Genomic DNA, 21,215 nt, shown 5'->3' with positions numbered 1-21,215 from the left:
ATTTAAATAAAAAGTAATTGTTTATTGTAATGAATTAAATATAATACTGTATTACAGTAATGATAACCTGCAAATCATCATGTAGAATAATGGGAAAACTCAAAAGTAAATGCACTGATATACTACATTACGAAATGTGCTTCGCAGTCATACAATGCAACAAAATGCACATATAAAAACAAAAATTCTGCATGCAAATTCTATGTATTTTTCTTTTGATTTTGAGGTTACATTAAAATGTTTTTGTGCGATTTACTTTTTGTTTTTAATCATGAATATTTTAATCATTATTTTAAAAATGTTATCATTTCAAAATCAAAATGTATTACAGTACAATAAAGCTGAATTATATTAATTCGTAGCAACACGTTTTTTAATTTATTTTTATTTTTATTTGTGCTTTTTTTTCCAAGTTATGATAAAGAATAATATAAGAAGCCTAATTTTGCTTATTTTAGATTACCATACACAGAATAATTATTATTCCGTAACAGCGCCACACACGATATGCATCGCTCTTACGCAGATAGGATGCGCGAGATAAGTGTCTGCGTCCTCGTAGCGCAGTGACGATGCTCCAGAAGGCTCACGTCCCCACTAAATGTAGTCATCCAGAGGAGCGAGCAGAATCAGTCTGAATGTATAGGATTCCCTAAAGTGAGGGGCTTCAAATTGTATGGCGTTTCTTCCATCACCTCCAATGGCAGTTGCGTTTCGCCTTAAGTTCGGTATTCTGTTGGGCCTGCTGTTCGGACAGGCTCAGTCAGCTCGATTATACACCGAAGAGGATCCAGTGGTTATACTGAGCAGCGACAGCCTGAAGCAGACCGTGTTCAACTCCTCCAGCGCCTGGCTGCTTCAGTTCTACTCGTCGTGGTGCGGCCACTGTATCCAGTACTCTCCTACATGGAAAGCCCTGGCCGGCGACGTGAAGGGTACGTGCATTTATGATCATCTTCCTGTCTATTCACTCATCTCGAGGAAGGACAGTGACAGTTCCTTAAACGTCTTAATGCATTCACCTCAGGCACACAAGTTTTTCCAGAGGTTATTTAGGGATGGTCATCCTTACTATGGAGATGGCAATACCATCATGCAATATCAATATATTTCAAGGCACTGAGTGAATAACATATTTTCACGAATACTTTCATGGTAATGTTTATAGACGTGGTATTACTATAGTTCAAGTTCAAAATCATGGAATTGCCTTTAATTGTAATGACTTGTTAGTGCTTTTTCTGTTGGCTTTTCTACAGCTGATTTTCATTTCCATTTTAAATGGTGTAAATCTTTTGCCTTGTACATGATCATTTGGGTTTTGCTTAATGAGGCTTACAGTGTTTTTGTGTATTTGGACTTCAGTACACAGGAGGACATGCATGGGAAGTCGATAAGCTCTGATATGTTGATACACCTGCATGTAAATCCATGGTTGTTGTTGCTTTCTCTATTTTTGACAATGAGCTCAAGGCCTTTCTGTTCACCCACAGCACACACACTATCAGAAAAATTTCTCCAGGCACTACAGCGCTTTTTTTTATATTTAAAGTTGTAGTTTACCCCAAACTAAAAATGGTGTCATTATTTACTCACCCCCAAGTTGGTCTAAACATGTGTGACTTTGTTTCTCCTGTGGAATATTATTCTGGCCAAACTTATTAATATAATTGTACAATGGAGTAGTGTTGTCACGGTACCAAAATTTCAGTATTCGGTACCGATACCAGTGAAAATCCATGGTTCTCGGTACCAAAGCAAAACAAAAATATGTTAATAAAAAAAACACACACACACACACTAAAACCCTATCACTAAAAATAAAACGAATGCCATTCTTTATACTTATTTACAATTGCGTTTAAAGTTTTTCTACAAGTAATATAATTATGAAAAAGAGTTTCACCCAATTTTAATTGGTCTTTTAATTAATTAAATTTAAACACATTTTATTTTTTGGTAAATAAAGGGGATTTGCTATTAAAATTAAAACATGGAAGAAATATTGTGTGATCTATTAATTTAAAAAGTTTTATCAATTTTTTCAACAGTAGTAGCAGTATCATATATGCTACTAAATAATAGTAATATTTGTAGCACAATGCCTTTATGTAAAAAATGAACTTTTATTTTGACGGGCTACCTTGAATACCTTGACACTGGTTTTACTCAAATGAAAAGATAAAATGCTTGTCAAGTGATTCAGAACAGTTCTGGTGATGTTGTTTATGTATTCATGTCCTCATTGAGACTGAAATTACTGCAAGCGTCACAAGCTTAAGTCTATGTACTAAACAAACCCGCACATCTCTGCCATTCATTCATTCACTCACACAGAGACGCGCAGAACATGCAGGATTCATATTTCAACCATCTTTTGTGGCTTAAAATTAGCAGATACTGGTCCATATGGAGATTTGATTTGATTAATTTATGCTAACTTTGACTAATTCTGTGACTGTCCATATTAAAATGTAAGTTTCATTTTCATGACTCGATTTTGAGATTCAATCTGCATTTTCTGCTTTGCGGAAATCATAGAGCTGTATGCATCAAGAACCGGGTTGATCGGGTACTCGGTACCACCAGTACTTAAAGAAACCTGGTACAGTGACATTTTCATTTTTTTAGTACCAACTTGGTACCGAAGTACCGGGTCTTTTGACAACACTACAATGGAGTTTTAGTGCCACACACACACACACACACACACACACACACACACACACACACACATATATATATATATATATATATATATATATATATATATATATATATATATATATATATATATATATATATTACAAAATTAAATAAACATGTATACATTTTATTAAAAAGATTATTAATATTTTGAGAATAAAAGTCATAATTATGAAATGAAGTCGTAGCAATATCAGAATTAATTCGAAATATTTAAACAAAGTCAAATTTCCAAGAACGAAGTCGAAATATTTTGAGAATAAAGTAAAAATTACGAGAATTAATTCGCAGCAATTATGAAATTAAAGTTATAATATTTTGAGAGTATAGTGTGGATGCAAATGGCCCCGATTGGGAGCACCGGGAGGAATTCTGGTGGCCTGGCAACTGATTTGAATATATGTGTGGGATTATAAGTAGAAATCATACCATGTGTCATATACTGGCAGGGACAGTATGCTTGGAAACAATATTTCATGTCTTTGAATGCATTCATTATATTCCAAATACATATTTCCAAAATATATTCCAAATTACAACTTAATTCTTGTAATTTTGACTTCATTCTCAAAATATTTCGACTTAATTCTTGTAATTTTGACTTTATTCTCAAACAACAACTCTATTACAGCTTTAATCTTATCGTTAGATTAAAAAAAATTTAATTGTATTTATTTTATTTTATTAAGCTTTTAAGCTTCAACTATAACACAACAGTACCATAAGAATCCTTGGGTATTTGAAAGGTGCTATATAAATAAATAAACATATTATAAATGAATAGAAGCCATTCATGGGACTTGTACACTATATTCATAGATTTGTGTGACAAAAGGTCAGAATTTAAGTCATTTTTTGACAAGTTCATGAGAGCAGTTGCACTGTTCAGACTGTGAATGACTCTTTTGTTTTTATTTTTGCATTTTTTTGTCAGATCTTTTTAGTGAACCAGTTGAGCTGGTTCATAAAACTGGTCTGTATATAAATCAGTCTGATACAGTTCTCATTATGTTTGTCACATAAACCTTTTTTATGGTTTCATAGGATTTGGAACATAGTGCAGTATATATATATAAACTTAACAAATCATTTGATCTCCTTATGTGGGAAAGAGATGTGTCTACCCACTTAAACCCATGCATTACAAGTTGTGTACAGAAGGTGTAGTATAGGCCATACTAGACTGACACATGGGCATTTATTGAAGAGTGAAGAATCACCAAAATGTCATACTGCGAAACTAACTTGTCTTTAAACAAAAGTTTTTTGTTTGCCAAAATTTTAGAGTCATGAGCAATGTTTTTTAGCAGGGCAACATTTGACGGAAATATATATATAAAAAGTAATTTATTATTTTATTGTCACAAGTAAAGAGCCGCTGCTGGCCAAATGGGTGCCCTAAGCAGGATTGTATTGTTGTGCCCCCTTCTTCAAATATGATGATGGAAAAAAAAAACTAATATAGAGGTGAAAATAGAACTTTAATCTATTTCTATCTATTCAGAAATCATGCAAAAGGAAAGTAAGCAGTATTACTATGATAAAACCATGGTTTATTTTGTAAGGGTTGTGATATGCACGTTTTTGTTGAAGAAATTATAAAGGCTGTGTCATCTATAGCAAAAAGGTGGCAAAAATTAAAGATTAAGTGAATATTTGAATTACATGTTTGGTCAGTAGCCTAAACAAGGATTTGATTGTCCTGTAAGTGTAACAGCAGCAATTACATGGCATTTGGCTCCCTTTGCAGGCATTTGCAATAACATGTACATAAATTGTTTATTTTGTATTAGCTTACATTATGTATTTTAACAGTGTTATTAATCAGTCATTATTGCCTTATTGTTTTTATGTAATGCATTTTAAGTCATTTTAAAGGCGTTTTTATAGCAACAACAACGAAAATATTACAGTATGTTATAATACTTCTTTGTAAATTATTATTAATTACTTCATAGCCGACTCCGATACCGATTTTTTTTACAAGGAAACTGACCGATTTCGATACCGATTTTTTTTTTTAGGCTTTTAAGCAACAAACAAGAAAGAAGTAAAGTTGCATAAACCAGATGTTTATTTGGTATTTAATAGGCCAAACTGGCTTTTGGCTATTGAAAACAATAACCGTAACCATCTGAAATAAACCGCAGTATCTGCACAGTAAGTAGACTACATTTAATGCAAACATAGACCAAAAGTTTGGACACACCTTCTCATTCAAAGAGTTTTCTTTATTTTCATGACTATGAAAATTGTAGATTCACACTGAAAGCATCAAAACTATGAATTAACACATGTGGAATTATATACATGACAAAAAAGTGTGAAATAACTGAAAATATGTCATATTGTAGGTTCTTCACCTTTTACTTTGATTACTGCTTTGCACACTCTTGGCATTCTCTCGATGAGCTTCAAGAGTCAGTCACCTGAAATGGTCTTCAACAGTCTTGAAGGAGTTCCCCGAGAGATGCTTAGCACTTGTTGGCCCTTTTGCCTTCTGTCTGCGGTCCAGCTCACCCCTAAACCATCTCGATTGGGTTCAGGTCCGGTGACTGTGGAGGCCAGGTCATCTGGTGCAGCACCCCATCACTCTCCTTCTTGGTCAAATAGCCCTTGATGCCTTCAGTGTGACTCGACAATTTTCATAGTCATGAAAATAAAGAAAACTCTTTGAATGAGAAGGTGTGTCCAAACTTTTGGTCTGGACTGTACATAGAACTGGCCTTAAATTAAAATATTAACTGTGACCATGTGAAATTAAAGGCAATAACTGCATAGTTCTACAATCCAAATAACAAAATCAACACACATTCAATAAGATGTATCTTAATCAGCATTCAGTATTTTAGTTTTTAAATTTGTTTTAAAACAAGGTCTTTACCAGTGAGACTAAATAAAAGTATGCTATATAAATATTATTCCAAAATGTTAAAATCAAATAATGTTGGTGCGAATAAAACAAGGATGAAAAGTGTTTCATTCATCCAATAATAATAATAAAAAGAATTAAGGTAATGATTCACATCTATATGTTTTTACTTGAGCCAATGAAAAATAAATAACTATTGTCTCAAATTAAAAAATATAGACGTGAATCTATACCCTATACCCTATTTTTAAATTAATTACCCTATTTTTTTTTAATTGGATGAAAGAAACACTTTTTCAGTGTGCTACACCAGGTGATTTTTAAATCAAACTCAGTCTATATAATTTTAAGCTAAAATAAAAATAATCATCCTATACAGAACTGACGTTTACTTCTGGCTTTTCAAACGTGTATGCAAGTTCTACTTTACAAAAAAAAAAAAATCAGCTTTGTCACAGTTTAGTACGTTTCGTTTCTCATCCAACACGCGAGAAGTTAAGCTGGACATCCCTTCACTGTCTCCGCTTGTGCAGGGACAGGTACAGTACACTCACGCAGCTTCAGTGAGCAGGAATGGGATTTTTATTTTGTGCGCCAGTATAACAAAAGCTGTTTGCTTCCTGCTATCTGTGCCTCAGACATGTAGCTCTGCATTTCCAGTGCTGAACGGTTGCCCGTGTCCTGCACACAGATTTCGAAATACTTCCACACAAATTACATGATAGCTAATGATTACAATGTAGTCTGTGCACGCGGGCGCACTTCTGGAAAAATCGTCCGTAAAAAGACCAAAAACCAGCCGATTGGCGATCACATATTGTAATCAAAAACCGTCCGGTTCCGATTTATGGCCAGTCAACAGATGCATCCCTAGTAATTTTCGTAAGGCAACCTGAAAAAAATGTGCCTGAAAGTGATGAACAGGCCTCGTTTTTACCTAAATGATTTATAATATATTTAAATATATATATTGAAAATGTTTGAGGTGTGCATCGTAGCTGACACTTAAATGAACACATTACAATTATTTTATGACTGCAAGTCTTTCTCCTCAAATGCTATTGAGCTTCAAATTTGCGTTTGAGCCCATGTGAAAAAGTACCATAATTTACATATGATTTACAGTTTATTTTAATAAATATCAAACATTCAATTCAATTGTGCATTATAGCTGACATTAGATGAACAATTACAGTTGTTTTTATGACTGTAAGTCATTCTCCTCAAATGCTACTGACGTTAGAAAAGTGTATAACAATATCGCATGTAACTTTAGAGACGGCCTCTAAATTTGAGACTCGCGAACGTTTAATGTCAAGCGAACTCTATGGATGTTTTTTTTTTTTTTTTTTTACTTTCTTTAGTTTTCTTTTCTCTGTGCCGGATTGCTGATGTCCTTTACCCGGGCATAGATGTCCATCCATCAGTTGTGAACATTCAGCTGCAAACATGAGGTGCGGTCGCGAGCGCGGATGGGAGAATGGCGCATGTATATATATGTATTTTTTTCCTTAAGCAACTGGGATGGTGCTCCCTCTGTGAGTTGGTGCCCTACGCAGACTGCGTACTCTGCGTTAAGAGAGTGGCAGTACTTTCAAGTACATTTAAAGACTCATTTATAGAGTTGTATTTACAAAATGTAGTATAATAAATTTTATTGGTGTATTTTAAATCTATATTTGCTATGTAAATGACTGTGCAGCTGATATGGCAATAAATTCAGATACAAACAACCATATTGTGTGACAATTAACTGGCATCAATTGTTGAAAATGAATGTGTGAAAATTATTGAAACGTTTACTTAAAATTGATGGGACTTGTAGTAAAACGGCAATAACAATGATACACAAATAGCATTTAGTGGTTTTTAAGTAATTTTTTATGCCCCAAAAACAGGAACTCAATATATGTAATCTTACCAAAATTCTTCTGTACTGTATGTGCTGATGAATTAGATTTTGGAGGTTTAGACCCAACAGACTCAAAGATTTCCTCATGTTGTTATCATTTTCTGTTTATTGGTCTTAGATGAGTGCTTTCTGTAAGCAGCTCTGGCTGGATGGGGAAACCCCACCTCTGGTCAAAGCTGTGGCTCCCAAAGCTTCTCTGAATAAATAATGGGATCAACAGTCACTCTCTCCTCAGACTTAGTCTAGATTAGTCTAAGAGCTACAAGACTGGACTAATTGCTAATAAAAATGCCTAGGTAGCAGTGCTACGTGCCTGCCATACTCTGAGCTAAAGGCCTGATGGTATTCTGGAAGAAGTTACTTGTGTTGGGTGCCGTGAAGTGTGATGCGATGAAAAGGTCACTGTAGGCTGACACATTTAATTTAAATGAGGGCAAATGTGTTTAACACCTTGTCGCAAAGATGCTAAAATTGGTAGAGCTTTATTGAAATTAGGTAGGGTCTGTTTTTAAACCATCTGTGTGACAGTTTCAGAGTTCTTTCTCACTGGTGTTCGCTGCTTTACGACCCTTACAAAGCCATTCTGTGATGGAACCATGGTGATATGGTTATGAATATTCATCTGGGTTCATTTTTTTTTTGGTGTTCCAAATTATATTCAAAATAATTCTAAATATGAATCTTTAAGGGACAGTTCAGCCCAAAATGAATATTCTGTCATTGGTTTTGATCCAAACCTGTATATGTATTTTGTGTTACTTCTGTGAAACATAAAGTAAGTTATTTTAAAGAATGTTTGTGAGCAAATAGTTTTGGTGACCATTGACTTCCATGTATGGACAAAAAACACAGAATTACTCAATTTCTTTTTATGCATGTTTCACAGAAGAAAGTAAGTTAGGAATAATATATGGGTAAGTAAATGATAAAAGAATTCAAATCTTATCAAATTTTTTTTTTTTTTTTCTAAATCCCCAAAGCTCCTTTATTCTAGGTATAAATTGAATCCCAAACCCCAGCTTTTCAATGAGCAGGCAGAATTTTGGCTATGGTAATCATTGATTACTGTATTCTTATTCTGAATATTTTTGTTGTGTTTTTTTGGTAATCATTTTCTTAAAAAGACCAGAATATGGTCGACTCATGAAAGCTTGTGTCATTATCATATCGTAGAAGGATACAGTTTATTTGTTCTGGAATGCCATGCATTGCTTTTCCTCTTCAGTGGACTAGGAAGGAAGGGATGATTGTGGCCTTTGGATGACTAACACTGTGAGGACAAGTGTTCTGTTGAATGCTTTTAATCTGCCTTTGTTGGCGCAAGCTGTCGGCTGGGTGGCTCACGAGTGGCCGCCTACCAGCTGTTACCTTCACAATGAGGGTCAGATGGCCTATTGTGAGGACGCGACCCCACTGTGCATTCCCCCACACATCCCAAAACCCACAGAGTCCTACCTTCAGGTGAAGAATAGAGGGCTAAAATGCTGCCGGCTGTCTCTCTTCTTTCTCATCCAAACATTTTTATATCAGCTGCCTTCTTCACACCCCATCTGCTTCATTTTTCTGATACAGATTTTACAGCTGTTCAGTTTATGAGTTTGTGTTGAAAACAAACCACCTGGCTGCTGAAACTCTTTATACAATACATGAAATCATGCTTCGTGGCAGTAAGACTATATTTCGTCTCACAAAGCTTTATGTGAGAGACATAGTATCTACTCTTCCGATGTCAGAGCTCAAAACCATGTAATGCATCAAGTGATTTAGGCTTCCTGCCAGAGTTCCTTTTGCCTGTCCACTTTGGCTGTCTGGCATCTGTTCTGAGTGTCGGTATGGATGAAACATTTAGTGATGTCAGCTTCTGTTTTAGAATACAAATTAAGAGATATTTTACTTGACACAAGTCTCTACAAATGCTCTTTTACCTCTTCACTGTATGCTGTGAAATGTCTAAAATGTGCGTTATTAAACAGAAAACAAGTGTTGACAAAATTTGGCACTTCATCACTTGATTTAATTTTGGGTTTGTTCAACCAAAAATGTAAATTCTGTTATCACTTGATATTTTGACGTGAGAGGCTTATTTCCATTATTTCAAAACATTGATGGTAAATTTAGAAAGAGATTGTTAAAGTATTCCATATGAATTTGAATAAAAGATAACAAAAATTAAATCTGTTCATCATATAAACAAATCTATGTCTTTAGAAGACTTGGATTAAGCGATTCTATTAATATGGATTTGATCTCTTTATGAACATTTTGAAGTTGAGTAAAGTTTTGGTGGAATGGACTTTCACAGGAGGGATAGAAATCTCTCAGGTTTCATTAAAAATATTTTCAGTAGTCAATGTGATGAACACATTGTTCCAGGGTTTGGAACAATGTGAGAGCAAGTGCTTGATGGCAGAAATGCTATTTAACTGTAGATTTGTAATGTTTTTTTGTTTGTTTTGCATTCTTGAAATTGTGATGTGTTTCTCTACTCTCATAGACTGGGCACAGGCCATTCGTATAGGAGTTCTGGATTGTGCTCATGAGAAGAATTTTGACATCTGTAAGGAATTTGGAATCCACTTCTACCCCACCTTCAGGGTATGTTTGTGCAAATGATTTTATTTATTCTTTCAGAAGATCAAATATATACAGTAAATTCAAAATAGGGTGTGCGATATTGACAAATCATTAGATGCCATTAAAAAGAAATGACACTTTAAAGGTACAGGTTGTAGGACCTGCCACTAGAGGGCGCATTACCAAAACAATAACAATCGTGTGGTTTGATGACGCTAAGAAGGAGCGTGGAATGATGGGATTTGTTGTCTTCTACCCAACCGCTGACGGCCATCAATCAGACGATATGAAAACGATTACCACTTGTTCAACAAATATATACACTCGTGTACATTCAAACACAATAATTGGGCATACATAGCTAACGCAAGTTCAACGATTTGAAAAAAGTAATACAAAGAGAATACAAAGTCAATGCCAAGATGCGATCAGACTGTGGGTCAAATATCATACAAATCGTTTAAATATGATACTAAAACTGTCATTTATGTTTTGGCAAGTCACCGTCTTAACGAGTGAGTCAATGAGTGATTCATTTAGTTGATCAGTTCAAACAGCTGATTCATTCAGGAATGAAAAAAGATATTGTCTTTATGAATGGGTCATTAAATCATTGATTCACCCAATTTGTTTAAAAATACAGATACATTCAGTAACTGGAGATGCACAAAAGTTCAGCTGTAGATTTGTTTGGAACCACTTTTGTTGGCAAATAGAGCGAAAACAGAATCTAATGATAAAATGTGTCTAAAATGTAACTTCAAATATTATTTTCATGTTAATTGTTGTATAAAATCAGTATCGCAGTTTCAATCACACTGATAATCGATAAAAACAGCACTATTGTTTGTGTGATGTTGCTTAACTACTGTATATCATATAATGTAAAATATTAGACAAAACTCATAATTGGCATTTTTGGCCCAAACATCTTTAACGGCAAAAAATGAATCAATAATAGTTATAATATTATTACAGTTTATTTATTTATTAAAAAAATAATAATAGTAAATAATAGTGTGTGATAATATTATTAAAAATAAAAAGCAGTCCTAGTAATAAATACAAATGCATTTATTTTATAGTAAATAAACTTTAAAAGAAGAATCCCTTTAATATGTATTCCCCAATTTTAAGTCGCTTTGGAAAAAAAAAGCATCTAAAAATAAATAAACAAAGCGTTTTTATCATATTCAAACTTAAAATCAGCAGGCTTTTATTTTGGCGGGTTGCCGGCAAGTAAGTATATGCGCTTCCGGATTTAGCGCTGCTGATTAAATAGTGCCAGTGGATGAATGTCACAGTTTTGTATTGTGCTTTGAAACGGTAGGCATATAAAATAAAAATATAAAACCTTTTGCAAATGTTGCATCTTTGAATTCATGCATTAAATGCATCAGGTCTGTTGCTGTATGTTGTTTATTGAGTTTTTTTATGATGCTATGGCAAGTTAACTTTAAAAAAAATGAAAACTCTGCCTTCTGTTCTGTTTTGTTGTGCTCCTTTCTAGCTGCTTTCTAGTCCTATCTTTATCTGATCGTGGTAAACCTGAAACCAGAGTAATTATACAATAGACCAATGTATTATTACACCCTTATCATATTTCTTGTTGCCAGAAATGTGTATTTAGGACACTGTAAATATTGACATGTTGTTTTGCTGTGTTAAAGATTTTATTTGGGAATCATTTCTTTTTTCTTTGCCTTTTTTTTTAGTATTTTAAGGCACATGACACCACTAATGATTATGGGAAGACATATCGTGGTAGGTTTAATCATTTTAGCTCTGATTAGAATTTAAATTTGGTCAGTTATTATTGTTGCAGTAATTGTTATTATTATTGTGGAACTAACTTTAATTTTCTGATTTTATTATGTTTGTGTACTGAATAGGGGCTGACAGAGAGCTTCAGACAGTGAGGCAGTTGATGGTGAACTTCCTCCAAAACCACACAAAGCAAGACTGGCCTGTGGGCTGCCCTCCCCTTGACCCTGCCAGGTGCTCAAATCTACAATAATACCAACCATTTTTTCTTTACATGCACATTCAATTGCATACTTTTTTATGTTTTAACATGTTCTGTCTCCAGCTTCCAGGGGAAATTAAGGATGTTTGTTTATGGCTTCATGTCTAGACTTAAATGGAATACATCTCCGGTTCTAATTTAGAAACATTGAATTCATCATCTATTGCAGGTCTGAGGACATCCTGTCCTTAATGGGGAAGAAAACGGAGTTCTATACTGCAGTTATAGTTGAGGACAAAGATTCTTTTATAGGAAGAGAGGTAATGGTTGTCAATTTCCTATACATGCAAAAAAAAAAATTAATCTGTAAGATGTAAGATACAGTGTAAGATCAGATGTCGTATCTTACTCACCCATATGTCTTTCCAAAGTGATCTGATTGCTATTGTTTTTTTAAGCTGATAAATTTCCAGTTCAGTTAATCTATATATAATTAAAGCAGGCACAAATTCACACATGCAGTTTATAGTATGGCGATTGACACAACGCTCCTTCCCTTATCTCAGGGAACCAAGGTTAGTCAGTAAGCTGAGCAGAGCATTCCCTGTCAAAGGGTCTCTTTAGAGCATTCACTATCGAATGGTCTCTCCCATTGCATTTGATATAAAATGGGGAATGCATCCTATCATGACATGCTATGAGCAGAGACAGAGCAACCTGCTCTGCGAGCCCAGACTTGGAGCACTTAAGTTAAGGACAAAATTGAGTCCCAAGCTAACTGACTGAGGACTACAGACATAACCATTTCCATCGCCATGGAGAAATTAAGCAGACAAGATCCATGCCTGCACGGCAGGGAATTCTAAATTACAGAATCTGGCAAATGTGGACTGTGAAGACCCACTGGCGGCTGCACAAATGTCGGCAATAGAAATTCTGCTGAACCATGCCCAAGAGGAGACCATTACTCTGGTGGATTGGGCCCTTACACCTATAGGGCACTGTAAGACTTCTGAGGTATAAGCCAAGGCTATATGATTTCCATCTGTCTCAGAAGGGAAAGAGCTGCTTCTGTGCACTTTGTAAAATTGTGTGGGGTGAGGGACAGTCCGAATGGAGGGGCTGCATTTTAATAGGCCACTCCCTTGAATGTGAATCTCAAGAACAGTCTGTAACGGGACTATATGGATGTTAAAGTAAGAGTCTATCATATCCACAGACAGAAACCAGTCCTCAGGCATATTTGCACGAAGATCTGCTTCAGAGTTAACATCTTGAACAACCGTCTCATTAATGAGCGATTCAGATGTCTAGAATAGGTCTGAGCCTGCCATCTTTCTTGGGAATGAGGAAGTAGCGGCCTGACTCGTTACAGTGTTTGTATTTTTGACTGGAGAACAAGCGCATTGTTGTTGCGAACAAAGTTTGAATAACACATCTGAAACGAGGAGGCCTGTAAGCGAACTGGAGCGGGTATGCTCATTTTACTGTATTTAGAACCCAACTTGAAACATCCGGGATGGCTGCACAGGGTTTTCTGGCGACTTGCAGCTGCAGAGCCAAAATGCTTAGGCAGGAAGTGATGCAGCATCTTCAACGTCTTCTGCGCCTCAGAGAAGCATTCTGCAAACCTGTCCACGGTGTGGCCAAATAGTCACTTTGGCGAGACTGGTGAGTCGAGAAAGGACATTTTCTCAGCGTCCCAGATCTCAGTAAGGATAAGCCAGAGGTGGCAATTCAGCACCACCAGGCTGGCCATAGTCTTGCCGATTTCATTGCATGCAGAGCCAATTCAGTCACTCTGTAGAGCACCTTGAAAGCATCATGATCCTGTCCAATCTGCGGAGAGTTTGGCCTGAAACACTTGTAGAAACTCTGTTGAATGCAGAGCCTATCTTGATTGACTGCACGCTGTGTAAGCTCTGTTTGCCAAGGCCAACATAGTCTACAAGTTTGGAAGGGTGTGCTGCATTAGCTTTCAAACTGAGGGCAGATGGTGGGCACAAGTAGGCAGCGACCATCTCTTCCAGAGTTTGCTGTAGCCACTGTCCTCAGTGCTGTCAACGGTGGTGAGAGCTGCTGAAGAGGAGGAACTTACATTGGCTGAATAGGGAGTGCTACACCTTGGTGTGTTTTTTATGAACTGCAGGCAAGAATGGAGTGGGCCGGTGACGACGGGTCTGACAGCATCCAAAAGGCCATGGCCGGGCTCTACAGGAGTCAACCACTCTAAACCGAGATTCTCGATTACCTTCGACATCGACAGCAATCTCTTCTTTGGAAGCGCAGGGGCATGCTGGCGCTGAGTCGACATGACTCCACTCAAACATGCTGTCAGAGCCCCGCTGCTCTGCTGTTTCTTTATCTGAGGAAAGAAAGGAAACAGGAAAGTGGAGCAGGGAGGATCACATTCATTGAAGAAGTCAACCCACAAGCATGCTCTCGCATTGAGAGAAAGAAGCCTCAGTGAAAGCAGCACTTGCGGGAATATGCTCAGAAGTTTGCTCTTTTTCAAGCTGGATAGATGCAGGGGAGTCTTCGTTCTCTGCCCAAGACTCTTTGACAGCGTTGAGCAGAGCTGAGCTTCTTTATTCTTTGGCTTCTTGATTGCAGAGTCAGCAACAATATGATCCTGGATGATGAAGGAGAAGATTCTGATGTAATAGTGCTCTGAGCAGACATTTATGTCGGGCTCCGCCCCTTGTGGTGGGCTAAAGCAACATTGGTTTGTGCAGCTACACAAGCATTAACACATCAGAATTCAATAACAGAGTAAACAGCAGTTTTCCACTAGGGGTGTAAGAAAATATCGATAAACGTGATTATCGCGATATTTTGTTTGGCAATACTGTATCGATTCCCAAAAACTGAATATATATATATATATATATATATATATATATATATATATATATATATATATATATATATATATATATATATATATATAAATTCATAAAAGATTCATGGTAGTTGTTGCATTTTGAGTTTATTTCCTGACCGCTAGATGGCAGTCTTCATCTCTGAACAAATCCTGAATGACAGGAAAAACCAGCATAAGAGCATGACACTAATTTTAGGGTTAATATAGTTCGCTGATAGTAATGGAGAGAGAAAGATTTGTCCCAGTTCATGTTTCGGTGTACGAAGCTGAAGTGTGGCGTCATTTAGAATTTTGTGCTAACATCCACTGCGGGACTGTGGTGCTGCCTCAGTTCCGCTGCTGGCCACAACCGTGTGAAGAGGCTCGTGTGGGCGACCCCCTCCCGCCTATAGCTGAGCCCCACGCAGGCCTCTTCACACGGGTCATGGCATGTTTTTATACAGTCTATAGTCACGGCAAGCAGCGGAACAGAGGCTGCAGTTTCTCTCATTTTAGGGGTGTTTTATGTAGTTGGTGCGGTGCTCATGTTGTGGTTTTTGACGGCGGGAAAGTTAAGTTTAAGTAATTTTGCTTTTTTTTTTTGCCAATTGAACTCTTTAAGGCTGTTATGTTTTGAGCCCAAACTAACTTGGATATTCATAAATATACGCCCTTTACGTTGCACAAGGCTTAATTTCTAGGGGGAAAAAATTAACAATGAACCATTTAAATTAATTAATCAATTTAACTACGTGACATTATAATATAAAACCTACTAAAATGTTCAGAAAAACATCCCTTTATTGCACAAAATTTCACTTTTTTTAAATTACCGTTTTATGTGTTTTATAATAATTTTACAACTTTTAATGTAAACATTAATACAAATCCATTAAACGACAAAACCATTTGATCTAAAGGTATCAAACCAACTGTAAAATATACAGAATATTTAGTCAGTAGTATAATGCACAAGGCTTAGTTTTTCAGAATATGCCTTTATTGTTTTTATAGTAGTGAATGCATATTTTTCAACAGTTTTATATACTGTACCCACTTTAATTAAACTGACACCGTTTGAGATAAAGGTATCAAACCAACTGTAATATATTCATAATATTATTCTTTATAATGCACAAGGCTTGGTTTTTTCAGATTATGTCTATATTGTTTTTATATTGTTTAATTTTTTTAAAGGATCCTGCAAGCGCTTTAATTTAATCCCTTTACTCATACTGCACAAAAATTGGTTCAATAACTTGTTACAGGGACTGATTATTACAAATGCAGATCCCACTGTATTCTGGTTAAAAAAATTATATTTATTTACTTATGCTAAGGCTAGCATATGGTTCTGTTCTTAATGACAGCTTTCCTTACAATATATACTATTCCTAAAATGAGAAATATCCCAATATATAGCTTGCTTATAGTATCGCAATATATCATATTGTAACCCTGTATCGGGATACGTATCATATCGCCAGATTCTTGGCAATACACAGCCCTTTTCTGCATTAAACGTAACGGGACTGACGATTCAACTGGGAACTAAACTCTGCTGATTGACAGAGTCTTTGCAACAAGAAGTAAACTCCTGATGAGACATACCTTAATTCAAATATCTATTCCATTTTGTTTTATTGATATTATATGGACTGTTATTTGTCCATTCAATGGTAACTATAGACATTCTGTTGAATTGCTGTACAGGGGAGAAAAATGGGATGGGGGTGGATGCAAATGTATGAGAAAAAATTATTAATAGCAAGGGACTTTTGTGCACCACTTTCAAATTAGTATGACTTTGTTCTATTGAACACAAAAGAAGAAAAAAAGGGAGAAATTTTGCAGAATGTCTAGGCTGCTCTTTGCCATAACACAAAAGTAGATAGACACTGTAAAGCTCCAATATATAAGTATTATATTATAAATGTTATTTAGTATAATTCCTGTAAAGCTGTAATATAGCTTTATGAGAAACATTTTTTTTTTATTCAAAGTACAAGGTGAATTTCAATGTCTTGTGTAGCTCAAATGGTAGAGGATGCCACTAGTAAATTTCAAGGAAACATACATACTGATAAATGGGTAAATTGTGATGCTATTTTTGCTGTGAGAAGAACGTTTAAACCAGTGGTTCTCACCGAATCTTTAATTTTGTTATATTAAATAAATTATCATTAAAATGGTGAACACATTATAAATTAATATATACGACATTAACATATTTGTTAGTTGTTGTTGTTCATTTATTTTTTTTACACTAAAGTGCAGCTTAAGACAACCTTTGAATATTGTCTTGGGCAAGGGGGGCCTTGGAATGAAAAAGTTGAGAACCACTTGCTTAGACAATCCAATAAACCAAACTTTTGTGACAATAATTTTATGAACAGTAAACTTTTGTGTTCCATGGAAAAAGTTAAATAACATAGGTTTCGAATGACGAGTGGGTGAATAGATGATGATCTAAATGATCCCTTTAGGCATAATTAGTGATGTAGCTAGAATTGTAATGCTCTAATTTAATGTTTTGTGCCCGTTTTAACTAGGTAATTTTGGACCTAATGCCATATGAGGGTTTGGCAGTGAAGAGAACGCTGAGCGCAGACAAACCTCTAATGGAGGAACTAGGGATTACTTCGGTTCCCTCAGTATACCTCTTCCATCCCAACGGCACACACACTATCATGAATGTGTAAGTTAACTGCTGAATTAATTTCGGTCTAACCATCAATCAGTAGCCCTGTTAATGTGCATTTGGTACATTTTTGTTTGTATTAACAGTCAGAAGAGGCTACGCTTTTTCTTCTCCTCCTTCCTAAAGCTCCTCCCTGGAGTACACAGGAAACAGTCCACCTCGTCCCTGCAGCGTCCTCAGCCTGGGAAGAATGGACAGGGAACCCAGGTGGAGTGGAAAGTGTTTGAAAAGTGAGTTTTATTTATATATACACTTCTGTTCAAAAGTTTGGAGTCAGCAAAGACAGATTAAAATGAAAAGTTCCTATTAATCAAAGAACCTTGAAAAAAAACTATCACAGTTTCCAGAAAAATATTAACCAGCTCTACAGTTTTCAACATTGATAATAATAATAAATGCTTCTTGAGCACCAAATCAGCATATTAGAATGATTTATGAAGGATCATGTGACACTGAGTAACTCTGCTATGCACCACAGGAATAAATGACATTTCAGAATACATTAAAATATGAAATTGTAATTGAATTGTAAAAGTATTTCACAGTATTGCTGTTTTTACTGTATTTTTTATTAATACAATGCAGACTTAGTGAGCTCAAGAGACTTAAAAAACATCTTTAAAATCTTACCAACTCCAGGCTTTTGAACAGTAGTGTAAATTTCCTGTAAAATGTGAAGTAGTCCAATTGTCTTTTGCTTTCGCTGTAAATTTAACTTTTAAGATGAGGTAACCAGCATTAATGTTTCTTCAGGTCTAAGGTTTACATGGCAGATCTGGAATCTGGCTTACATTATCTACTGAGGGTTGAACTAGCCACCCACAAGACCTTAGAAGGAGAAGAACTAAAAACGTTCAAGGACTTTGTAACAGTTGTCGCCAAGGTAGTGTTGTAACACAACCACAACTTTCTCTTTGCTCTTGAGCTAGAATTGTTTTCATTAGTGTTGAAATTTCCAGGGTTGAATCTTACTTGGTCTCTTCGACTGTAGCTATTTCCAGGTCGCCAGTCTGTGGTGAAACTTCTTGAGACGTTGCTGGAATGGCTCGTCAGTTTACCTTTGGAGAAGATCCCCTACAATGCTATCCTGGACTTAGTTAACAACAAGATGAGGGTAAGACCGTCGCCCACTAAACAACTTATTCATTGTCAAAACACTGATGCCCCTGCTATTAAAAGCATCGTGCATCTCAGTGTCTTTGCCTGATGACATTGAAGTTTTTAGTCATTTTCCGTGCACGTGACAGATGCGTAAATCAGTATGTTGGTGGTTTCAAAGGACGCTGTTTCCATTATCCTCAGATCTCAGGGCTGTACCTGAGTGAGCAAGTGCAGTGGGTTGGATGCCAGGGTAGTAGTGTGGCACTAAGAGGATATCCCTGCTCCCTCTGGACTCTGTTTCACGTTCTGACTGTGCAAGCTGCCAACAGACCTGATGCTTTAGCCAACACTGGTATGAGCAGGGAAATCCCTTTCTCTTAATCAACCTGAAACATGTCTTGAGATGATCTCAGCAGTTGATATTGTAATTGTAGATTAGAAAATTGAGACTAAAAATTCATTATAAATAATTCTGTAATGTAATATTTTTGGTCTGTAGCAAGCAGAGCATTCATTTGGTAGGGGGTTTCTATTAGTTCCTGTTCTTCATTGCTACAATTAATTTAAACCCACCTTCTTCCTCTCAGGGTTTGAGGAAGATCCCTTGGCAGTGCTTCAAACCATGCGTCACTACATTGGGACCTTCTTTGGTTGCCAGGAGTGTGGGAAGCATTTTGAGGAAATGGCTCAGGAATCTCTGAACCAGGTCAAGACCGTTGATGAGGCTGTGCTGTGGCTGTGGAGAAAACACAACCAGGTTAATGCCAGACTGGCAGGTAAGAAAAATGAATGCACAAATATACGTTTTTTTTGCAAGGCAACCATTTTCAACATCGATAATAATAAGCACCAAATCAGCATATTAAAATGATTTCTGAAGTACCATTCTGGAGTAATGTCTGCTGATAAATTCAGCTTTGCCATCACAGCAATAAATTATTATGTAAAATATATTCAAATAGAAAACAGATATTTTAAATCGTAATAATATTTCACAATATTCATGTTTTTACTGTATTTTTTTATCAAATAAATGCAGCCTTTATGAGCATAAGAGACTTTTGAAAATATACAAAATATATTAAGTGTTTCTATACAATATAAAACATAAAAAAATAAAAAAATACCAACCTCAAACTTTTTGACTGGAGTATGATGCAGGAAGAAAGAAAGGAAAACTGGCCAGTAAGAAGGAATGTGGAGAATAGATAGGTGGCAAGAAAGGAATGAAACAGACAGGACAGGAAGGAAGATGAGAAGAAAGAAAGAAAGAAAGAAAGAAAGAAAGAGAAAGAAAAGTAAGAAATATGATATTTTCATGTACTATAAATGTAAAGTCCTCATATGCATGCTAGCAGATGTTACCCTCATTGCCGATTGCACTCTTATATGCAGGTTCAATGAGCGAGGACCCCATGTTTCCTAAGACGCAGTGGCCGACTCCTGATCTCTGTCCCACATGCCATGAGGAGCAAGAAGGCCTTCATGTCTGGAACGAACAGATGGTGCTCGCTTTCATTAAACAACACTACAGTGCTTTAAACATTTCCCCAAAATACTCTAGCAACAGACAACCAGAGCCAGGCCCTCCTGCTCCCGACAGACCCAAAGCCATAACCAAACCAATCAGCAACAGTCACCTCAACCAGAACCTAAAGCCATCTCCTGACGTTCCAAAACCTCAGAAGAGGACTGACATCAGCGGTGCGGGAGAGAAGCACATGGCTGTCCAGATAGAAGCTAGACCAGGGATGGGATTCTCAAGCCTGGACATGAGTCTCTGTGTACTGCTCTACGCCTTCTCCTGTGTCTTCCTCATGTTCATGTTTTTCTTCTTCCGCTTCCGCTCAAAGAGAAGGAAAGCCAGAAACTACCGGCCTTACGTATAGCAGCAGAATGCTGAGATGGAAAACTGTGGATAAGGTGAATGTAATGTATGAAGCCCCTGCCAAGTGTTGAAGGAGACTTTTTTTTATTTATTTATTTGATCACTTTTATTCGTTTCAGTTTTTGTTGTTGTTGAAATTTTTGTGAAGTGCTTTATAATGAAGAACTTGTCTAATGACGGATGAAAGTCCACTCGTGTATAGGACATAGTTGTGTGAACAAGCACCTGTTAGCGAGTATTTCTCAACCCTAAACAAACAGAAGGATGATTTAACTGGAGAAACGATTTTATTATAGTAAAAGTAACAACCTTGGTCAACATATATTTTTATGAATATTCTACATTATTTATAGAGATTTTTATTGAAATAATATATCCTAAGTTTCTCACGGGGTATATATCACTCTCTATGAAAGTCACACTTTCCCCATATTTCTTTATGATGGTCCAAAAAACACTTGGGAATATGATTTATTCTGCCACTCAAGGTTGCTAGCGCAGAAGCCAGTGACAAGTAATACACTGCCTGTCAATGACCAGATCTGGAAAAACCCTTGGTTTTGTTAATCTCATGGTCCATTTGAAATATACTGTATGAACCTTTTTTATTTTTCTTAAAAAAAAATTTAGAC

The 21,215-nt window shown here is 36.2% G+C and overlaps 1 protein-coding gene across 1 annotated transcript; it reads left to right on the top strand.

Moving 5' to 3' along the window:
- Window positions 1-525: 525 nt before the first annotated feature.
- On the top strand, window positions 526-21,208 carry LOC113079874 (sulfhydryl oxidase 2-like). Its single transcript, XM_026252102.1, has 12 exons — window positions 526-935; window positions 9,985-10,085; window positions 11,780-11,828; window positions 11,957-12,062; window positions 12,260-12,350; window positions 17,446-17,591; window positions 17,681-17,824; window positions 18,348-18,477; window positions 18,586-18,708; window positions 18,897-19,047; window positions 19,283-19,471; window positions 20,091-21,208. The coding sequence occupies exons 1-12, from the start codon at window positions 677-679 to the stop codon at window positions 20,582-20,584; spliced, it is 1,983 nt and encodes a 660-aa protein (XP_026107887.1). The 5' UTR covers window positions 526-676; the 3' UTR covers window positions 20,585-21,208.
- The last annotated feature ends 7 nt before the right edge of the window (window positions 21,209-21,215 follow it).

The sequence above is a fragment of the Carassius auratus genome, chromosome 5, assembly GCF_003368295.1.
Source record: "Carassius auratus strain Wakin chromosome 5, ASM336829v1, whole genome shotgun sequence".
NCBI classification, from domain to species: Eukaryota; Metazoa; Chordata; class Actinopteri; order Cypriniformes; family Cyprinidae; genus Carassius; species Carassius auratus.
This window is presented reverse-complemented; position numbering and strand designations above follow the sequence as displayed.

Excerpts from the sequence above, each read along its gene's own strand:
- LOC113079874 (XM_026252102.1), top strand. The coding sequence starts at position 677 with ATGGCGTTTCTTCCATCACCTCCAATGGCAGTTGCGTTTCGCCTTAAG. Across the intron at positions 12,063-12,259 it reads CCTCCCCTTGACCCTGCCAG|GTCTGAGGACATCCTGTCCT; the intron begins GTGCTCAAATCT and ends CATCTATTGCAG. Across the intron at positions 17,592-17,680 it reads ACACACACTATCATGAATGT|TCAGAAGAGGCTACGCTTTT; the intron begins GTAAGTTAACTG and ends TTGTATTAACAG.